Below are 21,867 nucleotides of genomic sequence, written 5' to 3' on the forward strand. Positions count from 1 at the left end.
CTAAACCTATCATATCAAGCTTTCGGTGCTTGTTTAAGTCCATAAAGAGCTTTTTCTAAGCGAAGGACTTTACCCTTAGGAATACTTAGACACAGAGGGGGTTCCATGTATATTTCTTCAACTAGCTTTTCATTTAAAAAGGCATTTTTGACATCCATTTGAAAAATAGACAATTTTTTTATAGAAGCTAAGGCAATTAAGGTTCAGACAGTTGTCATACGAGCCACCGGAGCAAAGGTTTCTTCATAATCAATCTCATATTCTTGGGCATAACCTTCGGCTACTAATCGAGCTTTATATCTTTCAAGAGTACCATCACTCTTGGTTTTAATTTTATAAACTCATTGACATCCTATAGTTTTCTTTCCTGGAGGAAGATCGTGAATAGTCCATGTAGAAGCTTCTTCAAGTGCATTTAATTCAGCTTTCATGGCTTCTATCCATTTGATATCATTTTTTACTTGAAAATATGTGAACGGTTCTTCATATGAGTGAATTAATGCAATAACTGCTCTATATGTGGGTGAGAAGGACTGGTATGATACAAACTTTCTTGGAGGCCTAGAGACTTGAGATGATTGTCTAGTTGGAATGTTAGAATATTTTTCAAGTGCACATGGAGGATTAGACTCTTGTCGCCTGGAATACTGAATACTAGTATCCCTATGAACTTCTTCATTTTCAACATTATGATTAAGATCAATAATTCTTTAATCATCATCAAAGTTGCAGTCAAGGTCATATTTATCATATGTAGATGTTAGATCTAGCAAAAAGGAGTACTCAGTGATGTCTTTTAATTTTCTAAAATCAAAGAAGCTCTTCTTCTCAAGAAAGAAAACATTTCTAGACACATATAGTCTATTATTTTTGAAGTCAAAACATCTATAACCTTTCTGATTTTCAGCATATCCTAAAAGCGCACAGGGAATCGCACGAGGGGAAAGTTTATCATTTTTGTCAGTAAATATGAAACATTTGCACCTAAATATTCTTAGTGTAGAGTAGGCTGGAGAAATGTTCATAAGTTTTTCAATGGGATTGATATTTTGTAACGAAGAAGATGACATCCTATTAATGAGATAGGTGGCAGTTAAGGCAGCTTCTGCCCAAAAGTCTTTCGGAACTTGATTTGCTATTAATAAAGTCCTAGTGATTTTTATAATATGGCGATGTTTTCATTCCGCCAGTCCATTTTGTTGAGGTGTATAAGGACAAGATCTTTGATGTGTGATGCCATGCAATTTAAGATAATTTTGAAAACCTGTAGATAAAAACTCCCCCCTAAATTTGTGCGAAAAATAGCAATATCATTTTGAAATTTGTTTTTAACCATATTATGAAAAGTTTGAAAGTATGAAAATACTTCAGACTTATGTTTGAGAAAGTAAATCCACGTATGTCGGGAGAAATCATCGACCAAAATAACATAGTAAACAAATCCTCCTTTAAAAATTACTAGTGCAGGACCCCAAACATCCGAGTGTATTCATTCAAGTGGTCTTGAAGAGAAAAAGGTTCTCTTCTGAAATGGTAATCTTTTTATTTTGCCGAAAATACAATCTTTACAATCAAATAATTCAGAGTTACAAAATTTGCCTAGATTTGAAAAATGCTGGATTTTGGCTATATGTGGGTGACCAAGTCTCTTATGCCACAGTTCCAACACTATTTTCTGAATATTATAACAAAAAACTTTCTTCGGAATTTCCAAAAAATCCATGTAATAGAGTCATCCTTCTCTATGGCCTTCCCCAATCAGTTTGCCTAACTGGTGATCCTGTACCCAACAACCATGAGAAGAAAATGAAATATTACACCCATAATCAGAAATTTGAGATACAGATAAAAGATTTAAATTTAATTTGGGAACATGTTTAATTTCTGGAATAGAAAATTTTTTTGTTTTATAAATTTTTTCAAAATTTCCTATTTCTTCTATTTCAAGAGAAGTCCCATCAGCAGTAAAGACCTTTGACACACTTGTTTTATTTTTAACACATTTGGATAGACTTTGATTATTTGGGGTCATATGAAAAGATGCACCCGAGTCAAAGAGCCAATAAATTTCACATGGATCAGAAAAAGATGAGGTTCCTGCACCGGTTGAAGCTTCAGATGAGGAAGAGGCACCTTTGATGAGAGGTTGAAGAATCTCCATTAGTTGGGATAGGGAAACTGGTACATCCTGATCTTTAGGCTCCGATCCAGCAATTGCAGCTCTTTTTTCTCTCAGCTCCTTAAGTTTGGGGCATTGTGGTCTGTAGTGTCCCGGTTCATAACATTGATGACAAATAACTTTATTCTTATCATAGTCACCATTTTGTCGGTTAAAGTGAGAAGGCCTATATGATCAAACATGATTCCTTGGTCTAGACACGGCTAAAACGGAATCATCTTCAATTTTTGAAGAACCTTTCCGGAGACGATTTTCTTCCATTGTTAACTCTTCAATAGTTTCAACAATAGAAGGAATTTTTCCCCGGTGAAGGAAGGCTGATTTAGTGGTTTCAAATTCCGGCCTTAATCCAGTGATAAACTGGTAAAAATGTTCAGCATCGAGTTTTTTTTTACGAAGCTCGATGTCTTCGGCACAATGCCACTTTGGTTCTAAAAGGGAAAGTTTTTCCCAAAGTTCGGACAACCCATTGTAATATTGATGAATAGTTTTGTCTCCTTGTGAAATAGGGATCTTTGAAACACGAGCTTAGATTCACAAGGAAAAGTGTCATGAATGACACTAAAGCATAACCCTTAAAAAGGGTATAACTGGAAACAAAATAAAAATAAAAAGGTATTCTTTATTGATATGAAAAACCAATTGCTTAAGAAGCATTGGAATAGAATACAAGAGAGGCTGCACCCCTTTATATACACAGCTGAAAGAGGAGGACTCAATAGAGCTGTTGGACACAGTCCAACGGCTCTAAATAGAGCTGTTGGATGGTGTCAACAACTCTATTGCTAGTCAAGTATGGACAGGACTTGACTAACAACATGACAAAGACAAAAGAATAAAAATAAAGGAAAAAAAGTTACAGAAAAAAAAGAAATGAAAAATATATTTATATATATAATATATATATATGTACAGTTTTACATTTTAACACCCATCACTTGTATATTCACAATATTGAATTATTAACTGTCCAACAATAGATCAGTTTTCAGAAGGTTGCTCTACAAAGAAGAACTTTGAAAACATGTCTTGAGAAAAGAAAGGACATGGACAATTCAGGGCATCAAAATACATCATCAGAAGAATTGTATTAACATAATATAGAAGAATCACAGTGTACAAGCGTTTGAACGAAAATGTCATACCCAATGAAATGGCAATGGCAGATATAGCTGTTTTAGAAGATCTAAATTTCTCCATAAGACCTCCTGTACTAGAATCAAGCCGGCAGACCATACCATCAGCACCAGCGGTATAGAGGCACGAGTTATGATTGGAAAAAGAGACAGCATTGACCCCCCTATACATCAACAGATTATCAAAATCAGTGTTGCAAGCACAAAAAAAATAATGTGATGGTCCAATCTTCAGATCTGTATGTGTATTGAATGACAATAGCACCATGAAAAAAAATGACAAGATTCTGATATGGAGTACGAAAGTATGAAAGTATGCCACGATAACCGTATAAAAAATTATTTGAGCCTACAAGATGATTTCTACTACTAACTCCACAGTCCATACTAGTTAGGAACTATGTCACCTGGGTATAGGTACGGAGGGTACAGCACGGCAATTCCAAAAAATGTGGGTACCGGGACAAGGCTATATAATATATATATATATGAAAATATTTGCTACTAATGAAGGTAAGGAACTAATGAGCTAGAAATTATAGAAGAAAGTTGTATCGACCCAATCTAACCACAGATGTGTTCAACATGGTTTGTCTGCTAAGGATCAAGCTTTGGAACGTGCTTTTCTGAAATAAAAATGTGATCTTTTGAGTTATGAAATTTTAGTACATTGTGGGCCGTTGATTTTTAGACCCCTCTAAAAACCTAATTATTTGTCATAATCATATGATTGAAAATAAGTTTACTAAACAAACCATGTAGATCACATCCATAGCATTTGATCTACAAAAAATTGAAATTTTTTAAAGAAAAGAGTGGTTTCTACTAATTAGTTCCTTACCTTCATTAGTAGCCAATATTTACCCTACATATATCACATAAATACAAAATAAATTCAAAATAAACTGAATATAATCTAAATGTATATGCTATATCTAAAATCTATATTATATACTAAAAATATAAAGTTATAAACTGAAAATATAATTATAAATTATAAATTAAATATAAACTTGTATGTACGGAGGGTAAAATGGTGTGTACAGGTGTCAACGTGTGTCGACACGGGTACGGAGGGAAAAATGGAGTGTCCAGGTACCATAGGTTAGGAATGGCCTGCATTCCATATGAATGAGACAATTCATTAAAGTTATCTAATCTCCTTATTCATTTTCCAATAAAAGAATCAGCTATCTTAAATCCAAGTATAAACAGCCTAAACGACCTCCTCATGTCCCTCCTCCCAGGATCCACCAAATGGTGACATCCACCAATGATGAGATATATCCTCGGTGTGAATGACCAACACCTTCCCCTTCTCTTACAAAAACCATGTTATACAAGAACAACGTGAAGATGTTATATTATATAACAGCAAAAATGTAAACTGAATCCACCATATGGAGATCCATGAATACAAAAGCACTTGGGATGGGTTCAGCTCACCATGAGATAAGCTAGGGCTCAGCCTAATCAACCCGATCTTGAGCATCTCAACATTTTCTCATTTGGCTTGTTTATCTGCCCTATCTTCTATTAACGAGAAAAGCTTTACATGCACCAACACAAAAACACAAGGATGTTGCCAAAACTGCAGGTTTCATATGCACTAACTAGTCCACAAAGGCCAAGTTGTTTGCGAATTAGAAAATCCCAAACAATCTTGTCTTTCATAGGCCAGTTTACACAAATTGATATAGAAACAAGACATCCCAAAGTCTCAGCTTGGCTAGTTTACACAAATTGATATAGAAGCAAGACATCTCAAAGTCTCCCCAGCTTGCTCATGTTGTATCGTGTCGTAAGTATCATAACTTTAGGACAAACCAATACAATACACACTCGTATATACAAGTGTGTATCGTATTTGTATCGGGTGTATCGTATGATACACCCTTGTATCGTATGATACATGGTATATTGTTTGATACACCTTCCGCTTTAAAAAAATGAAAGTTACTTTTTTTACTTTTTGAGCTTTAAATACCTCTTGAGGGCCGACTCCCTCATTTATGTAGTGCCCATTCAGAGGGGAACCCACGCACCCTAAGAGCCGTGAGAGCGATTTGGGGGCTAATCTGCAGGAGCCGTAAGAGTGATTTGGAGGTCGATTTGTGCACAAGAGAGAGGGCTTTTGCAATTTTCTCAAGTAATAAGCAAATGTTGCGGTTGTCAACATTCCTACTGCTAAGACTTAAGTTTGTTATGTGTGTGTAAACTTATTGTCGAATATTTGTATGCCTATATTTTTATTTAGTGGTTAATTAGTTATATTTTAATTTAGATAATGTTCATCTTATAGAGATGATCCTGCATGGCAATACTACATATGGATGTACCACGATCAGGGTCTTCGTTGAGATGTTTGTTTTGTGGCGCTATTATTAGAGGTGAACTACATAGATTTAAGCAACATATTACAGGCCTTTGTCAAAATGTACGTCCATGTGACTATTCATTTATTTCCGCCACTTTTTGTGTTGATGTTATTGATGAACTAGAAGCAATGTTGTGAAAAGCGTTGGCAAAGCGAGGCCCTCCACAAAAAACTAAGGCGAGGTGTAAGCCTCAAAGCGTAACACATAAGCCTCAAAAAAATTTGAAAACTTAAAAAAAATATAAAAAATATCTGAAATTATAAATAAATAAATAAACAAATGCTTCTTCTTCTTCGTCTTATTATTATTATATGAGTATTATTACTATTATTATTATTATTACTATCATGCCTTAGTTTGGCACCTTGAGGAGCAGAGGGTCTCGCCTCAAGGCGAAGCATGCCTTTTGAGCACACTTTTAACAACATTGAGTAGAAGAAATTCAAAGAAGAGGAATTTTGCAAAAATGAAAAAAAAAGAACTTTCAACTATTGTTCTGGATTATGAAGATGATGATGACCCACTTGCCAATAAAATGGCCGAAGATAAAGAGATTATCGTGTGGCAGTTGGATGCAACAGAAGAGTTACTATCCTAAAGTTTGGCAAATAGGTGCTAGAAGATAGTTTAGTTTTAAGATCTTTATAGTGTAGAACTTTAGAGATGAAAATTGACATCTAAGACGTTGGTTAAATGTAATATTTTTAGTTATCATAAATTCTTAGTAGTTTAGTTATGACTTATGACATTTTAATATGACTTGAATGTGAATTTAATATTGTTAGTTAAGGTTTTAATTGTGTTTAAAATTTAAATTATGTAGTTGGCTTTTATTTACATTGTCAGTCATCAGTTGCATGGTTTGTTATTAATTTTAGTAAGAGGAGAAGAAGATGATAATGATTATGATTATTGAGGTTTTATATAATATTTTCTTTTCGTTTTTATAGTATGAAAGTATGAGTCTTGTGGCATGTTCTTAATTGCAAGAGTCTTATGTAACTCATAGATGTAAAAATATCTTCAAAGATGTGCACTACAAGCACAAACTCCACAAAGGAATATGTGTACAAAGACACACCAAGAACACTTGAACAAAAATACACAAACGTACAAAGAGAACACTTGAAATGCAAAAGATTGAATCTATTGAGCAAAGGTGAGCACAAAGGCTCCCACAAGAATGAGATACAATAGTGAGAATACACCCTTATTTATAATACAAGAGGAGACCAAAAGGAGGGGATCCTACTAGATGTTGGAGCCCCTCCAACGGTTAGAAATCTAACCGTTGGAGGGGGGTCCAACGTCTCTCCAAAAAAAGTAAAAGGAAAAAGAAAAGGAAAAAGGAAGAAAGAAAAGAAAAGAGAAAAAGGAAAAGAGAAAAGAACAAGAAAAAGAAGAAAAGTTACATGCGCATTCACAAGTGTAAATATGCATAAAATGAGAAATGACAGAAATGTGTCTGGGGCTACAAAAAGAAAGAAAGAAAGAAATATATATATATATATATATATATATATATATATATATATATATATATATATATATATACATGAGTTGATACAATTTAACACCCCTCCTCAAACTTAGGGCGTGATGACCGAAAGTTTGCCAAGAAGAAAATTAAATCTGGGAGAACATAGCGCCTTTGTAAAAAAGTCTGCCAACTGGTATTCGGAAGTCACATAAGGAAGATCTATGATTTTCTGCAAGTAAGCTTCTCTGACATAGTGGCAGTCCATCTCAATGTGCTTGGTACGCTCATAAAAAGTGTGATTTTTAGCAATATAGATTGCACTTTTATTATCACAACACAATCTTGTAGGTCCTTGGATCAGTACTCTCATATCCTGCAACAATTGATGAATCCACACAATCTCCATAGTCGTGGAAGACCATGGCTCGATATTTTGCTTTTGTTGATGAAACAGACACCTTCTGTTGTTTCTTGCATCTCCATGAGATCAGTGATTCACCTAGAAAAATACAAAAATTAGTGGTGGAGTGACGGTTATTTGGGTCACCTCCCCAATCAGAGTCTGTATATGCAATCAATTCTAAATTAGAAGACGAGAAAAGAAATACTCCCTTGTTTATTGTGCCCTTTATGTATCTGACAATACGAAGTACAACACTCATATGAACTGAAGTGGGTGTTAGATTTCACTAGGATCTGTCACACGTAAAAAGAGATGAAAGAGAAAGAAGGAGTTGCGACTGTCACGATTTTCAATAATGAAATCATGACCTAAAATGTGTATATATATATATATATTCTTTGTTTACAGTATAGATCGGGTCTGATATATTATCCAGATCCGGAATACAAAATAACAAATACAAGTAAAGAATACACAGACAAATAGACTTTTTCACCCCCCCCCCTCAAGTTGATCATGGTTTTGAACCATGAACAACTTGCCTTTAAGTGTCCAAATATGATCCTTGGTCAAGCCTTTTGTGAATATGTCTGCAACTTGTCTTTCAGTGTTAACAAATTCGGGTTCGATCTCCTTTTCTTCAACCTTTTGTCCCATAAAATGTTGATCTAAATCAATATGCTTGGCACGACTGTGATGAACCGGATAGAATGACATGTTGAGAGCACTTTAATTGTCGCACAGCAAGATAGACCGAGATATCACTTCTCCCACTTCAGTTAGCAAATGCCAGACCCATGTGATCTGTACTCAGCCTCGATACTTGATCTAGCAATGACCTTTTGTTTTCTATGCTCCACGATACTAAGTTTCTTCCAATGAAGATGCAATATCCCGATGTAGACCTTCGTTCATCTGGATCTCCTGCCCAGTCTGCATCACAATATACAGTAATCTCGCGCATGTCCTTGCCAGATGGTTTTGGAGAGTATATAAATCCATCCCCAACTATGCCTTTCAGATATCTAAGTATCCTTTTAACAACCTCCATATGCCCAGTACACAATTTATGCATGAACTGGGACACCTGAATGACTGAATAAACAATATCAGGTCGAGTGAATGTGAGATATTGTAACATCCCTATTAGGCTGCGGTACCTGGTGGGATCCTCACACAAATCTCCATCATGGGCACTCAGTTTTTTGAGAAGAATACTTGGAGTCCCTAGAGGTTTACAATCCTTCATGTCTGCTTTGGTTAGAACGCCCATCGTATACTTGTGTTGGGTGAGAGTCAACCCATCAGCTCGGCTATCAACTTCAACTCCAAGAAAATAACGCAGGGCTCCAAGGTCTTTCATTTTGAATCTCTGACTCAGTAGTTTCTTTACTTCTTTGATATGATCCTCAGAGTTTCCTGTGATGACAATGTCATCAAAATAAATTAGCAATAAGGTGATCACATTTTGCTCTCTAAAGATGAACAATGCCTCTTGCATAAAAGACAACTGGAACACTTTTGATTTCTCTCTTCCACATTGAGACTTTCTTTTGGAACGAGATTATTAGAAACAAGTTTCTCAATAAAATGACTCCCACAATGTCCTAAATGGTTGTGTCATAGAGAAGGCTTATTGCATTCAGAAATACTAAGAACATTTTCAGAAAGACATAACTCTAATAGAGACTTCAAATTTGGGTGAGTAGGACAGGCCGAATGACATGGGTCTTCTTGAAAGACATACATATTGCCTTGTCTCTTTCTTTTAGCGAATGTTTCCCCCGTGCGAAGGTTCATGACCTGTACAGAGAAGGGAATAAATTCGACTGAAGCATGATTATCATCAACAAGTTTAGAAACATAGACAATATTTTTCTTGATATTTGGAGACTTCAAGAGTAGAATGTGACATGGGGATGATAGACTTTCCAATGTGAGTAACAGGGTGGGAAGATCCATCTCCAGTGACAATCTTACTTTTTTCAAAATAGGGAATAGGTTTGAAAAGTTTACCTGCATCACCTATTACGTGAGTAGCTGCCCCAGAGTCAACGAACCAAGTTCCTTGTTCATTTTGCTTTAGATTCAATCTCGACAAGGCAGATATTAACAACTCTTTAATCTCTCCATTATCTTTGGTGTTGCTGGACTTCCTTTTGGATGTTGCCTGATGGGACTTTCCTTTATTTTCAGGATTATGCCAACAATTCGCCTTGATATGCCCCCTTTTGTTGCAAAGGAAGCATGTGAGAATGGGTCTTGATCCCTAAGTAACGATGGGTGTAGGAAATAATACATGTCCCCCATGTCCATTTTGCCCTTGTCCTGCTCGTCCTCGACCATAAGTCATTCCTATAGCAAAGACCTCGGTATTCGTATGAATGTGATTATCCTCAAAAAAGCCTTTCAAGGTCATTTCATACTGAATTGATTTAGCTCGAAGCTCATCAAAGGTGGGAAGAGCAGGCAAACACAATAATAAAGTAACAATCATGTTATATTCCGATCACAATCAACTCAAGGTTTGCTGCACCATATCATTGTCGCTCACAGCACATCCTATAACTGCAAGTTGATCTATGATGGTCTTCATCTTGTTTAGATATTCTATGATAGTCATGGAGTCTTTTCTCAATAGCTGAAATTCTCGCTTGAGAAAAAACATTTTTGCTTGAGAAACTTGTGAATATGTCTGAACCAGTCTCTCCCAAAGTTGCATGGTTGTGCAATTGTCAGGATTTGCAATAAGTACCTCTTGAGATAGTGTAGAGGTAATATACGCGATCACTGACTGATCTTTCTTTTCCCAATTGAGGTATTCTGCATTTTTGACATACACAATTGAAATTGCCCCTTTATCTTCCTTCTCTTCTCGCGCAACGAATTCCAGTGGAGCTGAAGCGGTTCCATCCAGATGACCTAAGAGACCTTAACTCCTTATAAAAGGAATGATCCGTCTTTTCCAAATCAAGAAGTTTGAGGTAGTCAATTTTTTAGAAACAAGCTGATTGAGAAAGCTCGAAGAGAGACTAGAGTGGTAAGAATGTGAGGAGTCTATAGCTTAAAAGTTAGCAAGGTATTCACGAGATACACAGTCCACTGCTTGAGAAACTTGTTGGTCGTCCCTTCTTGCTTTTTTTTTTGCGGTTGTGATAGATGCAGGGAAGGGAGCAGAACAGCTCACGCTGAACAGACTTTAATAAATCGCAGATGGAAACTATGTTGGTTCAAGAACAAAGAGTTTCGTGAATATAGAATTTGACAACAGGTGTATTTCATGCACAACGATTTGCAAGCACAACGATTTGCAAGCACAATGATTTTCAGGCACAACGATTTATAGGCACAACGATTTATAGGCACAGCGATTTGTGGACACAACGATTTGTAAACACCGATTTGTAAGCCCAACGATTTGCGTGATTCAGCAATCAAGAAATATGGTATTCCAGATCGGATACTAATGGATGATCAGATCCGATTGTTTCAGACAAGGTTTGGCAGAAATAGGAATTGCGAGACAAAGAGTATTCATGATCGGATCTGAGTATTTCAGATCTGACAGAATGAGAAAGTGTGAGACGGAGAATATGCACAATCAAGAAAATTTGGGATCTGACGCAAGGATTAAATATTTCAAATCTGACGCATATACACAATCAAATCTGAATATTCAAGACAAATCGTAAAGAAGAACCGAGAAAAAGAAGAAATGGAGCATTTCGGATCTAACACAGATTTACGTCAAATCTGAATACTCAGGCACGAAAAATAGTAGAGAAAGAGTAAATAAAAGAAAGAAGAAGAAGATGGAAGAAAAGTGTGGAAGAAGAAAACCTCTTGATTGGATGCAGGTCGATCTCTCAGGTCAGACCTTCTGAAAGCAACTTTGAAACCCTAGATGGATCTCTGCTCTGATACCATGTTAGATTTCACTAAAATCTGTCACACATGAAAAGAGAGATGAAAGAGAAAGAAGGAGTTGCGGCTGTCGCGATTTTCAATAATGAAATCATGACCTAAAATGTGTATATATATATATATATATTCTTTGTTTACAGTATGGATCGGGTCTGATATATTATCCAAACCCAAAATACAAAATAACAAATACAAGTAAAGAATACACAGACAATAGACTTTTTCAGTGGAGGCATGCTGAAATTGACTTACAGGATCCCACAAGTTGCCGATAGGTAGTAGGATTTTCCAAAGAAATCCCATCAACACCCTTCATTTTTAAGCCCACAACTTAAAGGTTCTCACAAATTTTTTCATCTGCAATGCCGGACCAATCACAAATCTCGCAAGCCAGTTTAGTTCAAGACAAAAAATAACCTCTATGAGAATAAGCAACCTCAATACCCAAAAAATATGTCAGATACCCTAAGTCTGATATTTCAAACCTTTCTTTTAGAGTGGATTTGATAATTTTGATTCCCTTAATATCATTGTATGTTATTAGCATATCATCAACATATAACAACAAAATTACAATTCCTGCATCAGAGTTTTTGACAAAGAGAGCAGTGTCAGTATAACAAGAATTGAATCCAGTTTCAACCATTACTTCATTAAATCGATTGTACTAACCTTTGGGGCATGTTTTAAACCAAACAAGGCTTTTCTAAGCCGAAGAACTTTACCCTTTGGTATATCCATGACAGAGGGGGGGGGCTCCATGTAAACTTCTTCGTTTAGGTCCTCATTTAGAAAGGCATTTTTAACGTCCATTTGATATATGTTCCATTTTTTAATTGACGCATTAGTGATTAAACATCTCACAGTGACCATTTTTGCCACAGAAGCAAAGGTTTTTTCGTAATCAATATCATATTTCTGGCTATAACCTTTTGCTACTAACTGGGCCTTATATCTCTCAAGAGTTCCATCACTCTTGGTCCTAACCTTAAAGACCCATCTACATCCTATTATCTTTTTTTCTTCTGGAAGACTTTGAAATTCCTAAGTTTTGGCTTTGTTAAGGGCACTAAGTTCATTATCCATTGCATCTCTCCATTCTAATCTTTCTTTAGCTTCTTTGAAGTTTCTGGGTTCTTCATACGAGTGAATGGCACTAAGGCAAGCCATATGTTTTGGGGAAAAAGATTCATAGGATATAAATCTGGAAGGGTTTCTCCTAGGTCTTTCAGTTCTTCGTAAGTTGCTATCTTGAGAGGGCTCACTAAAAACACTATATCTTTCCATCGCACTTTTAAACATATTTTTATCTCTATGTAAATATGTAATTGTTTCATTTACTGCTTCTTCTACCGGTTAAACAGACTTCACTATCAATGTTCTCATTATTTGTCTCATCATCACTAAAGAAATCTTCATTCCTATTTTGTAATTCAAATAAAAAGGAATAATCAGCATTATCGGGGAGGATTGTGTCTTTCTCAAAGCCACTTTCATTTTTCAAAAAGGTGACATTTCTTGAGATGTACAGTTTATCATTTTGAAGGTCATAACACCTAAAACGTTTTTGTGTTTCTGAATAACCAAGAAAAGCAGAGGGAATGACTTTAGGAGATAACTTATCATTTTTATCAGAACAAAACATTTGCAGCCAAAAATTCGTAATCTATTATAATCGAGTTCTTTTTTATATAAAACTTCAAAAGGAGATATTTAGCTTAAATTTTTAGATGGAAGATGATTTATTAGATAGACAGAGGTCAGGGTAGCTTCGGCCCAAAATCTTTTTGGAATCTTTTGAGAAATAAGTAGAATCCTTGTAGTTTCAATAATATGTTGGTGTTTTCGTTCAGCTAAACCGTTTTGTTGAGGAGTTTGGGGACAAGACCTTTAATGAATAATCGCATTACTCTCTATATAGCTTTTAAAATCATTTGAGAGAAATTCACCCCCTAAATCTGTTCTAAAGATTTGTAACTTCCTATTGAATTGGGTTTATATCATTACATGAAAAATCTTAAAAGTGGAAAATACTTCATGCTTATGCTTTAGAAAGTATATCCAACAGTATCTCGAATAGTCATCCAACATAAATAACATAATATGAAAAACCTCTCTTAGATACTACAGGTGCGGGTCCCCATACATCCGAATGCACAATTTCAAAAGGCTTAGTTGAAAACATAGATCTTAAACCAAAAAGTAAGCTTCTCATTTTTTCCATAATACAATCATTACAACTAAAATTTTCTTTACATAATGTTTTAGCAAAATGAATATGAGAAAGCTTGTCAATATTTGGATGCCCAAGGCGTTTATGCCAAACATTTATATCTTTATGTTGGGCAATGTTACAAAAAGAGGTTTTTGGAATTTGAAGAGATTCCATGAAATAGAGGTCACACTTTCTAGAGCCTTCCCCAATCAACTTCCCGGACAGGCGATCATGTATCCAACATTTATATGATGAGAATTTTATATTACATCCATGATCCGAAAGTTGAGAGACGGAAAGCAAGTTCAAATTTAATTTTGGAATAAATCTAACTTTAAGAACAAAAAAATATTGTTTTTCAAAGTCTCCAATTCCTTTAATTTCAAGAGAAGCCCCATCCACAGTAAAAATAAAGGATGGTGAGAGGTTTTTAGAATAATTGGTCAGTGTAAAAGCATTTGGAGTCATATGAAAGGATGCACCAGAGTCTAATAGCCAAAGAATTTTACCTGGAGGAGAGAAAGAGGACGCAGCAGCTCCAGAGATTGATCCCTTGAGGAGTGGTTGAAGAGCTTCAATAATTTGATTTAGAGATAGATTGGCATTGTTTTATCTTTTTTCATTTGGGAAACACGGGTTTTATGTGCCCTGGTTCTTTATAAAAATGACACGATTTTACTGTAGTCTCTTTTTCCATAATGTCTGTTATTTTCTCTTCCTCCTTGATTCCTGTTGAAGTGGGGAGGTTTATAATATTTGACATTGCTTCCCGGAGTATATACAGCGTAAGCTCCCTCGTCCTTGTTTTTAGAAGGGACGGCCAATACATTTTGATTGGTTTTATTCATTCCCAATCTAGTTTCTTCTCCACTTAATTTGGTAAGAACATCGTCCAAAAGTGGAGAAGAAAAAGAAGATAAAAGAGAGGATCTAGACTGTTCGAACTCGGGTCTAAGCCCATTTAAGAAATTAAAAAAGTGATCATCTTCAAGTTGTTTTTGCCTCAATTCAATTGCCTCTCCACTCCATTTAGGTTCAAGGAGAGCAAGTTCATCACAAATAGTCGATAATTCAGCAAAATATTCTCTAACTGTCATCTCTTCTTAATGAAGAGTTAAAGCCTTCTTTTGAAGGTAATATTTATGGGATAAGTCTCGTGATGTATGCATTCGTTCAAGGTACTCCCATACTTGATATGCTTTCTTGAATTTCAATATATTGGCATTAATCTTTGTTTTCACCGAAGAGAAAAACCACGAAAGGATTTTGTAGTTTTTCATCTCCCACTCTTCATGCCTTTTATTGTATTCCTCAAAAGTTTTTTTCTTTTTCTTCTTTGTCAAGAACCTTAATCTCCCCTTTCTCAAGGATAGTGATTTTAGGTTCGGGTTTGGGAATATTTCCTTGAACATATCCCTAAAGACCCTTACCTTTGATGTGGGCCTCCATATTCCCGACCCATATATGATAATTAGATCCATTTAATTTGAAGCCAAGAGAGAAGCGAGAGTCCTTTTCGCCCATTAGAGAGAAGAAGAAAAAAAATAGATGCGTACCACAAGGAGATATAAGGTCCTACTCGATGTAGGATGCTTCTAAAATATTGAATGAAAAAACTAGTCTTTACCCCGATCACCAAAACTTGATGGCACATTTTTCGAGGCACCCAATAGAGAAAACAAAATACACGATCTTCTTTTCTCTCAACCTTACTCTGATACCATGTAAAAATATCTTCAAAGATGTGCACTACAAGCACAAACTCCACAAAGGTGTACGTGTATAAAGACATACCAAGAACACTTGAACAAAAGTACACAAAGGTACAAAGAGAACACTTGAAATGCAAAAGATTGAATCTATTGAGCAAAGGTGAGCACAAAGGCTCCCACAAGAATGAGATACAATAGTGGGGATACACCCCTATTTATAATACAAGAGGAGACCAAAAGGAGGGGCTCCTACTAAACGATGGAGGGGGGTCCAACGTCTCCCCCTCCTTTGACTTTGAATCAAAAAAGTAAAAAGAAAAAGAAAAAGGAAGAAAGAAAAGAAAAGAAAAAAAGAAAAAGGAAAAGAGAAAAGAAGAAAAGTTACATGCATATTCACAAGTATAAATATGCGTAAAATGAGAAATGACAAAAATGCCCATGGGGCTATATATATATATATATATATATATATATATATATATATATATATATATATATATATATATATATATATATATATACATGAGTTGATACAATTTAACAATAGAGACATAAATGCTTCATATGTGATTTTATGATTGTATTTTGTGCAATTCATCATTGTTTTATCTGTTATGAATTTTTTTATAACTTTTGCTATTTTTTTAATTTTTTGAAAATTTTAGAATTTTTTTATTAAAAATTTACGATATGATACAATACAAGCTAATTTTTTCCCGACCGATACGGGTAACGATACCATACAACCTTGGTTGTATCCATATCTCCAACAACTTGACCATGTAGCAAAGGGGCTTGGAACTCCGCATGACCATATAGTTAGACAAAAACAACTCAAAATCCTTCAAAACATTCATTGTCCAAAATCCTCTTTACAAATAAGAATATCTTAAAGGCTTAAGCACCAAGGTTCTTGGGCAACTTGGCCATGACAAATGGTCAACAAAGATGTCAAACACTTAATGGAAAACGCAACATAAAACAAAATGTGTGGAGAGGGGAAAGACATCTTCATTAGGTAGCCAAATCATCTTGGTCTTCTTAAAATAAAATTTGAAAGAGTGGTGAAAATGATTGATAGTACAACTTATGAGACGGGAAAAACCTTTTCCCCAATAGGTTTTATGATCATCCACTTCTATCACAATCCCCCGCACCATCATAATTGAAGAAACATGTCAGATCTAAGTGAGTTGAAAAGGACAAGCACGTTGAAGATGCACAGGTTGCAATCAACACATTAGTATGGTTGTGTAACACCTCAATTTTTATAACCCAAAAATTATGATTTTTTTTTAAATATCTTTAAATATTTTAACATATAACAGTGGAAAAACTCATCAAGTCTAAAAGTTAGTGTGCTTCTTTTCGTATTCATGCATAACCATATGATTGTAGGAACTTAAAAAAAATAGATCTCGCCATGCATAAAATGAAACAAGGTCCACAATCTTTCAAAAATATTAATTACTTTTATCCACTGACATAATAATCAAATAATAAATCAGAGTCTAGAAATCTTGTAAATGCAAAGAAAATGTAAGCTCAGTCCCCGTCGCAACCCCCCGCCTTCGCAGGTAAGCTATTCCTCAATACCTAAAAAATATTAAATCATATAGAGTCAGACAAAACATGTCTCAGTAAAGTGAGATATACTAAACTTGTAAGGCAAAAATACAAAGCAAGAATTTCAGTAGAAATTTCATAGTTTAGCATTTGGAATTAACTGAAACAAATACACAACTAGTCATACTTATTCAATCAACCAAATTAAACAAGAGAGCATCAATTCATACATTTCACGAAGTTAAAATGCATGAGCAGTTAATAAGCATGACTTATCATATGTTGAAGCCCTTCAATGCGTGCATAAATTCTTATCTTTAATTAAATTTTCTTTCTTAGATGATGCATGTGATACCTGACTAATGCACATATATCTTAAGTTATCACTTCTTAGCCCTGCTGATACGACATGGGCTTAGATTCTCATATCAAGACCATGGCTCAGACAGTATTTTACATATAGGGGTGGTTTTAGCCTAATCAGACCTATTCATCAGGATAGAGTGAGGGATGTTAATATGAGAGAGATTCCCAACACCTTTTAATCCGATTCACCGATTTTCCTCATGAGTACATTGTCATTTGCACTGTAGTCTAATGCAGAGGTTTCTCCATAAAATCGTGGGAGGGGAGGGACAACTTTTTGTGCCTGAAACATACTTAACCCACGAAGTTTTGTACCACCTACCACTCTCTTAGCAAGTATCTTGATTTTAATGTCACATGTTTACTTGATTTCATACATATTTTTCATGCAACATCAAAACCTTTGGTCACTTTACCCGCAATGGATGCATTCTTATAAAGCGTTGAAATATTCACTTAATCATACTTGTAACATAAACTTAGGAAGATGCATAGATGAAAATTTTATTCATTTTCATGCTTCAGTTAGCATTTATACAATAAAGAACATGAATTTGAGAATTCATATCATTGAAACATTCATATCATCATCATCATCATCATCATCATAATAACATAAACATACATGCAACCAACATAACATTCGAAAAGTAAACATAAACTTGCATTAATTGGATTTGGATCTTTTGATCATTCATCTTAATGTGTAGGCTTTATTAGGCATCATGCCTAACCATTTATTAGCAATTCATGTCTTAGGCATATTTCTGCATAACATCGTGCATGCATAACTCCACATAATACATGATGTTTGAAACGAAAATGTTTGCATGAAAAACATGCGAACAATGCATATGTTGACCCTCGGTTCAAAGACCGATCTTGATTAGCAAAATCTTTAACTTTATCCGACTGTTACAGAGTTCATAGAAAAAATTACATTCGCCAAACAGAGCTGATATTTTCATAGTATGTAAAAAAAATCAGCTTTCCGTAGCCGCAAATCATTTGTGAAAAATCCTCTATATGAGGGAGTTATGAGCGTTTTACTATAGACATGTCATATTCTTTTCCGACTGTCACATGATCGTGCTCAGTCCATGAACAGAGCCCAAAATTTCACAATAGATGTGAAATTTTGTTAGCTTTCCAACGCAACAACCCGTTCGTCAAAACTCCTCTAGACGAGAGAGATACGAACGTTTTACTGGTCGGATGTCTGACTGAGAAACTGTAATTCCAGGTCTATACATTCAGGTCGGGCCAAACCGAGTCACCTGAATCCGTACACCCGTGATTTTTCTTGCATATTTTAAAATAAAAACCTTAATATAATACACAGGTAAATCTGACATATTCTATCTGAGATAAATTATATTTTTCCTCAGCCTTTTGGCAAAAAAAATATGCCTATCTCGCATATGCTTTATTTTCTCAAAAATAATTTCGACAAAATACATAATAAATTAACTAAAACATGTAATATAAAAATTCAGAAAAATCTACAAAAAATCACAGAATACCTACCTAATCATAATCTATCAAAAACCATCAAATATTGCATGAATCTAACCACAAACTCCATATTTTTTTTAAATTTATCGATTTCTTTTCTGCCCGATATTTCTAAAATCGCAATATCTCAAGATTTCGACCATAGAAATTCACAAAAATTTTATAGAAGGTCTGCAATAACATATCCTACCAATACAAATTGATACTTGCAAGAAAATCATAGCATAATTCAAGTATTTACAAATTTTACAAATTTCTTTTCTAAGAAACCAGTTTTTTATGAAAAAACCTGATTTCAAAGAGGGTTTTCTTTTGAGGAAAACATTCTTTTTCCATAAGTCTTTAGATCTGAGTCAAACCCACAATTAGGAGAGTCTAATCATAGTCTAAACCCATGAAAAATCATTGGAAATCATGCCAAGAATTTTGTTCTTGCAAAAAAAGCACAAATCACCTACCTTTTGTCATAAAAACGTTTTTCGTAGGATCTGACGGTTCTTTTTGCATGATGTGACCAATCTGCACCTTCTACAAGCTAGAGAAGGATCTAATACACCCTCTAAAATCACGTGAAGGCCTTTCTTGAACCTAAGAAATTAGAAGAAAAACCCTAAGGGGCGTGGAAAAGAGAAGAGAGAGAAAAAAAGTTTTTGTGGGAGAGAGAAAGAGAACTAACCTCATTAATTCTCCTCATGAGGGCCTCTATTTATAGATGGGCTTAGACAAGAGTTACATCTCTAATATAAGAAGTTAATAATTATTAATAAATTATGAAACCTAATTAATTAAATTTTGAAATTACTTAAGCTATAAAAGAAAAGTAAGAACTTTTAACCTTGGCTTGGGCTCTAGTAACATGGTAACCTTCTGGTATGCCTACGGACCCAAAGGCTCATCAGAATTAAATGTTTAAAGAGTTGATTTAATAACCCTTAAAATGTAAATCGTCGTGGTGGTCTTAGATTTAACCGTACGCATACGGATTGGCAAAAAAATTTAGTCAATATAAAAAAGCGTTAATTTTTTACCTATAATTAGGCATGAACTTCAGCCACTAATAAAACGCTCAAATCAATACCAATTTGGGCTTGTAAATAGTCGATTTTGATGCCCTCGAAATGAGGAATGTCAAGGTCAACTCCGATTTAATAGATGAGCCACTGATTGACCAAAATTTTTGTCAAAGCAATAATGACATCTGATACTATTGGTCTAATCCAATGAGATTAGATCCAAATACAAAATTCATAGTTTGAAATCATTTACTTTCTTGTTTAGTCCACATATTTTGGTTTTTTTTAATTATTCTTAAAATAATGTTCATAACTTGAGACAAAGGTTCATAATTAATCTAAATCGCCGACCCCAATTGTTTTGGGATGAAGGCGTAGTTGTTGTTGTTGTTGTTTGTTGTTGTATCAAGAAAATCACTAATTCCAAGAAAATCAAGAATTCACGATTATAGTCATGAATACACCAATAATTTATCATTTATTCATTTTAATTATCAAGGAAAAAACTTGGGTTTTACAAGTTGTTACATGTAGAGTCCTGAAATGAATATAAGATTACTGAGGTGACATAAAGGAAGTGAATGGTGCTAGAAACAAGCGTAGGTCCTTCCTAATCAGGAAAATTGATGAGGGTACGCATGTGACACCCAATTCAAGTGATATCTGGTAAGTATTTCTTGACATTAAAAGGAAACAAATAGATGAGAGTATTTAAGTTCCGTTATGTGATCAGTTTGTTGCCACAAAGAAAACTTACTAGAGTTTCAAGAGCTTTGGACGATTTGGAAAGGTTGAAGCGTTAGTCTGCCAGTAGCCACATACACAGACTGACTCTTAAACAGATCTAAGCTGACATTTGTTCCTACTATGTCTATTTGACATGTTTGCCTGGTTCTTAAAACTTGATTTTAAAGTTATCCCAGGATTTATTTAGCTTACTCATTGTAATTTTTCCTCACCGTTAACACGTCGCCATTGAAGAACGCCACTTAGAAATGTTGATTCCAATGAGGAACCCATGGCTCTTGGACATCATTTATTTTTGTGTCGAAATTGCATATCTAAGTGCTCTGTGAACTTCTTGTAAAGTAAGCTTACACATGTCTGCACACAAATTCGCTCATGTCAGACACGATAAGATTACGTGAGAAAACAAACCCGGGATGGCAATCATTTACTCTCCACTTCAACTGCCCAGCAGACACATCAAAGGCAAAAACATCACCACTCCCTGTCCCTAACACCAACAATGAAGTCGCGTGTTTCTTTTTTTTCTTCTGCACATCACAAACAAAATAAACTACCCAGTCAATCTGCCACTCTGAAGAACAAAAAGGCAAGAAAATGAGCCGTAGTTAATAAATGTATATTATACCTCTTTGTGGACGGTAACCCACTTCATGCACTTATAATCAAGAGAAAGATGACCCTTTTCTGTTTGAGTGTAGAAGTTGGAGTCATCACCTCCTGTTGATGTTATGTCAGAAAATTCAGTCTGAATCTGACCTTTCAGTGTGTCCCATATCTGTGCAATAAAAGACTCAAAATGGTCAATTTCATTCAATAATGATCACCACCAAAACTGGGTCATAGTAAAGTAGCATCAATGGCTAAGGTTTGCCATTATTTTTAAATATTTGATCTGCCCTCTCTGGTGTTACTATATTCCACTTTTTACTTCTTTATATTACAATAAGTTGATGATCAAGATCCTAATCACTTATCCACCATTTGTAGTTGGCCTGTCCATATAAACTAATTTTTTGGAACCTATCTTCCTCGTCTGTTATTTCTAGGGAAATAAAATGTTTGTTCAAACTTTAAGAATAGCAAGAAGCGAAAATGAGGCCGAACCAAATTCAAGCAAACGATCAACAATAGAAATCCCTCTCTAGAGAAGAAAAATGCATTAATAAAAGCTATCAATTCCGTATCAAGGACAAATAAGCATCAATTCGAATTAAACCTAAAGCAAAGTTA

General features: G+C 34.9%; 1 protein-coding gene across 2 annotated transcripts in view; it reads right to left on the reverse strand.

The window, feature by feature from the left end:
- The window catches only part of LOC149842833 (uncharacterized), a 47,026-nt gene that overhangs the window by 24,613 nt on the left and 546 nt on the right, over positions 1-21,867 (reverse strand). For both annotated transcript variants that reach the window (XR_016431092.1, XM_090001603.1), the window contains exons 3-5: positions 21,263-21,412; positions 21,046-21,164; positions 3,325-3,479 (exon numbers count right to left, since the gene is read on the reverse strand). Coding sequence is in view for 1 of the 2 variants with exons in the window: in XM_090001603.1 (XP_089857729.1) it covers positions 3,325-3,479; positions 21,046-21,164; positions 21,263-21,412 (424 nt within the window). In the remaining variant the exon portion in view is untranslated. The remainder of the gene's footprint in view (positions 1-3,324; positions 3,480-21,045; positions 21,165-21,262; positions 21,413-21,867) is intronic.

The sequence above is a fragment of the Nuphar pumila genome, chromosome 3, assembly GCF_984573655.1.
Source record: "Nuphar pumila chromosome 3, dmNupPumi1.hap1.1, whole genome shotgun sequence".
Lineage (NCBI taxonomy): Eukaryota > Viridiplantae > Streptophyta > Magnoliopsida > Nymphaeales > Nymphaeaceae > Nuphar > Nuphar pumila.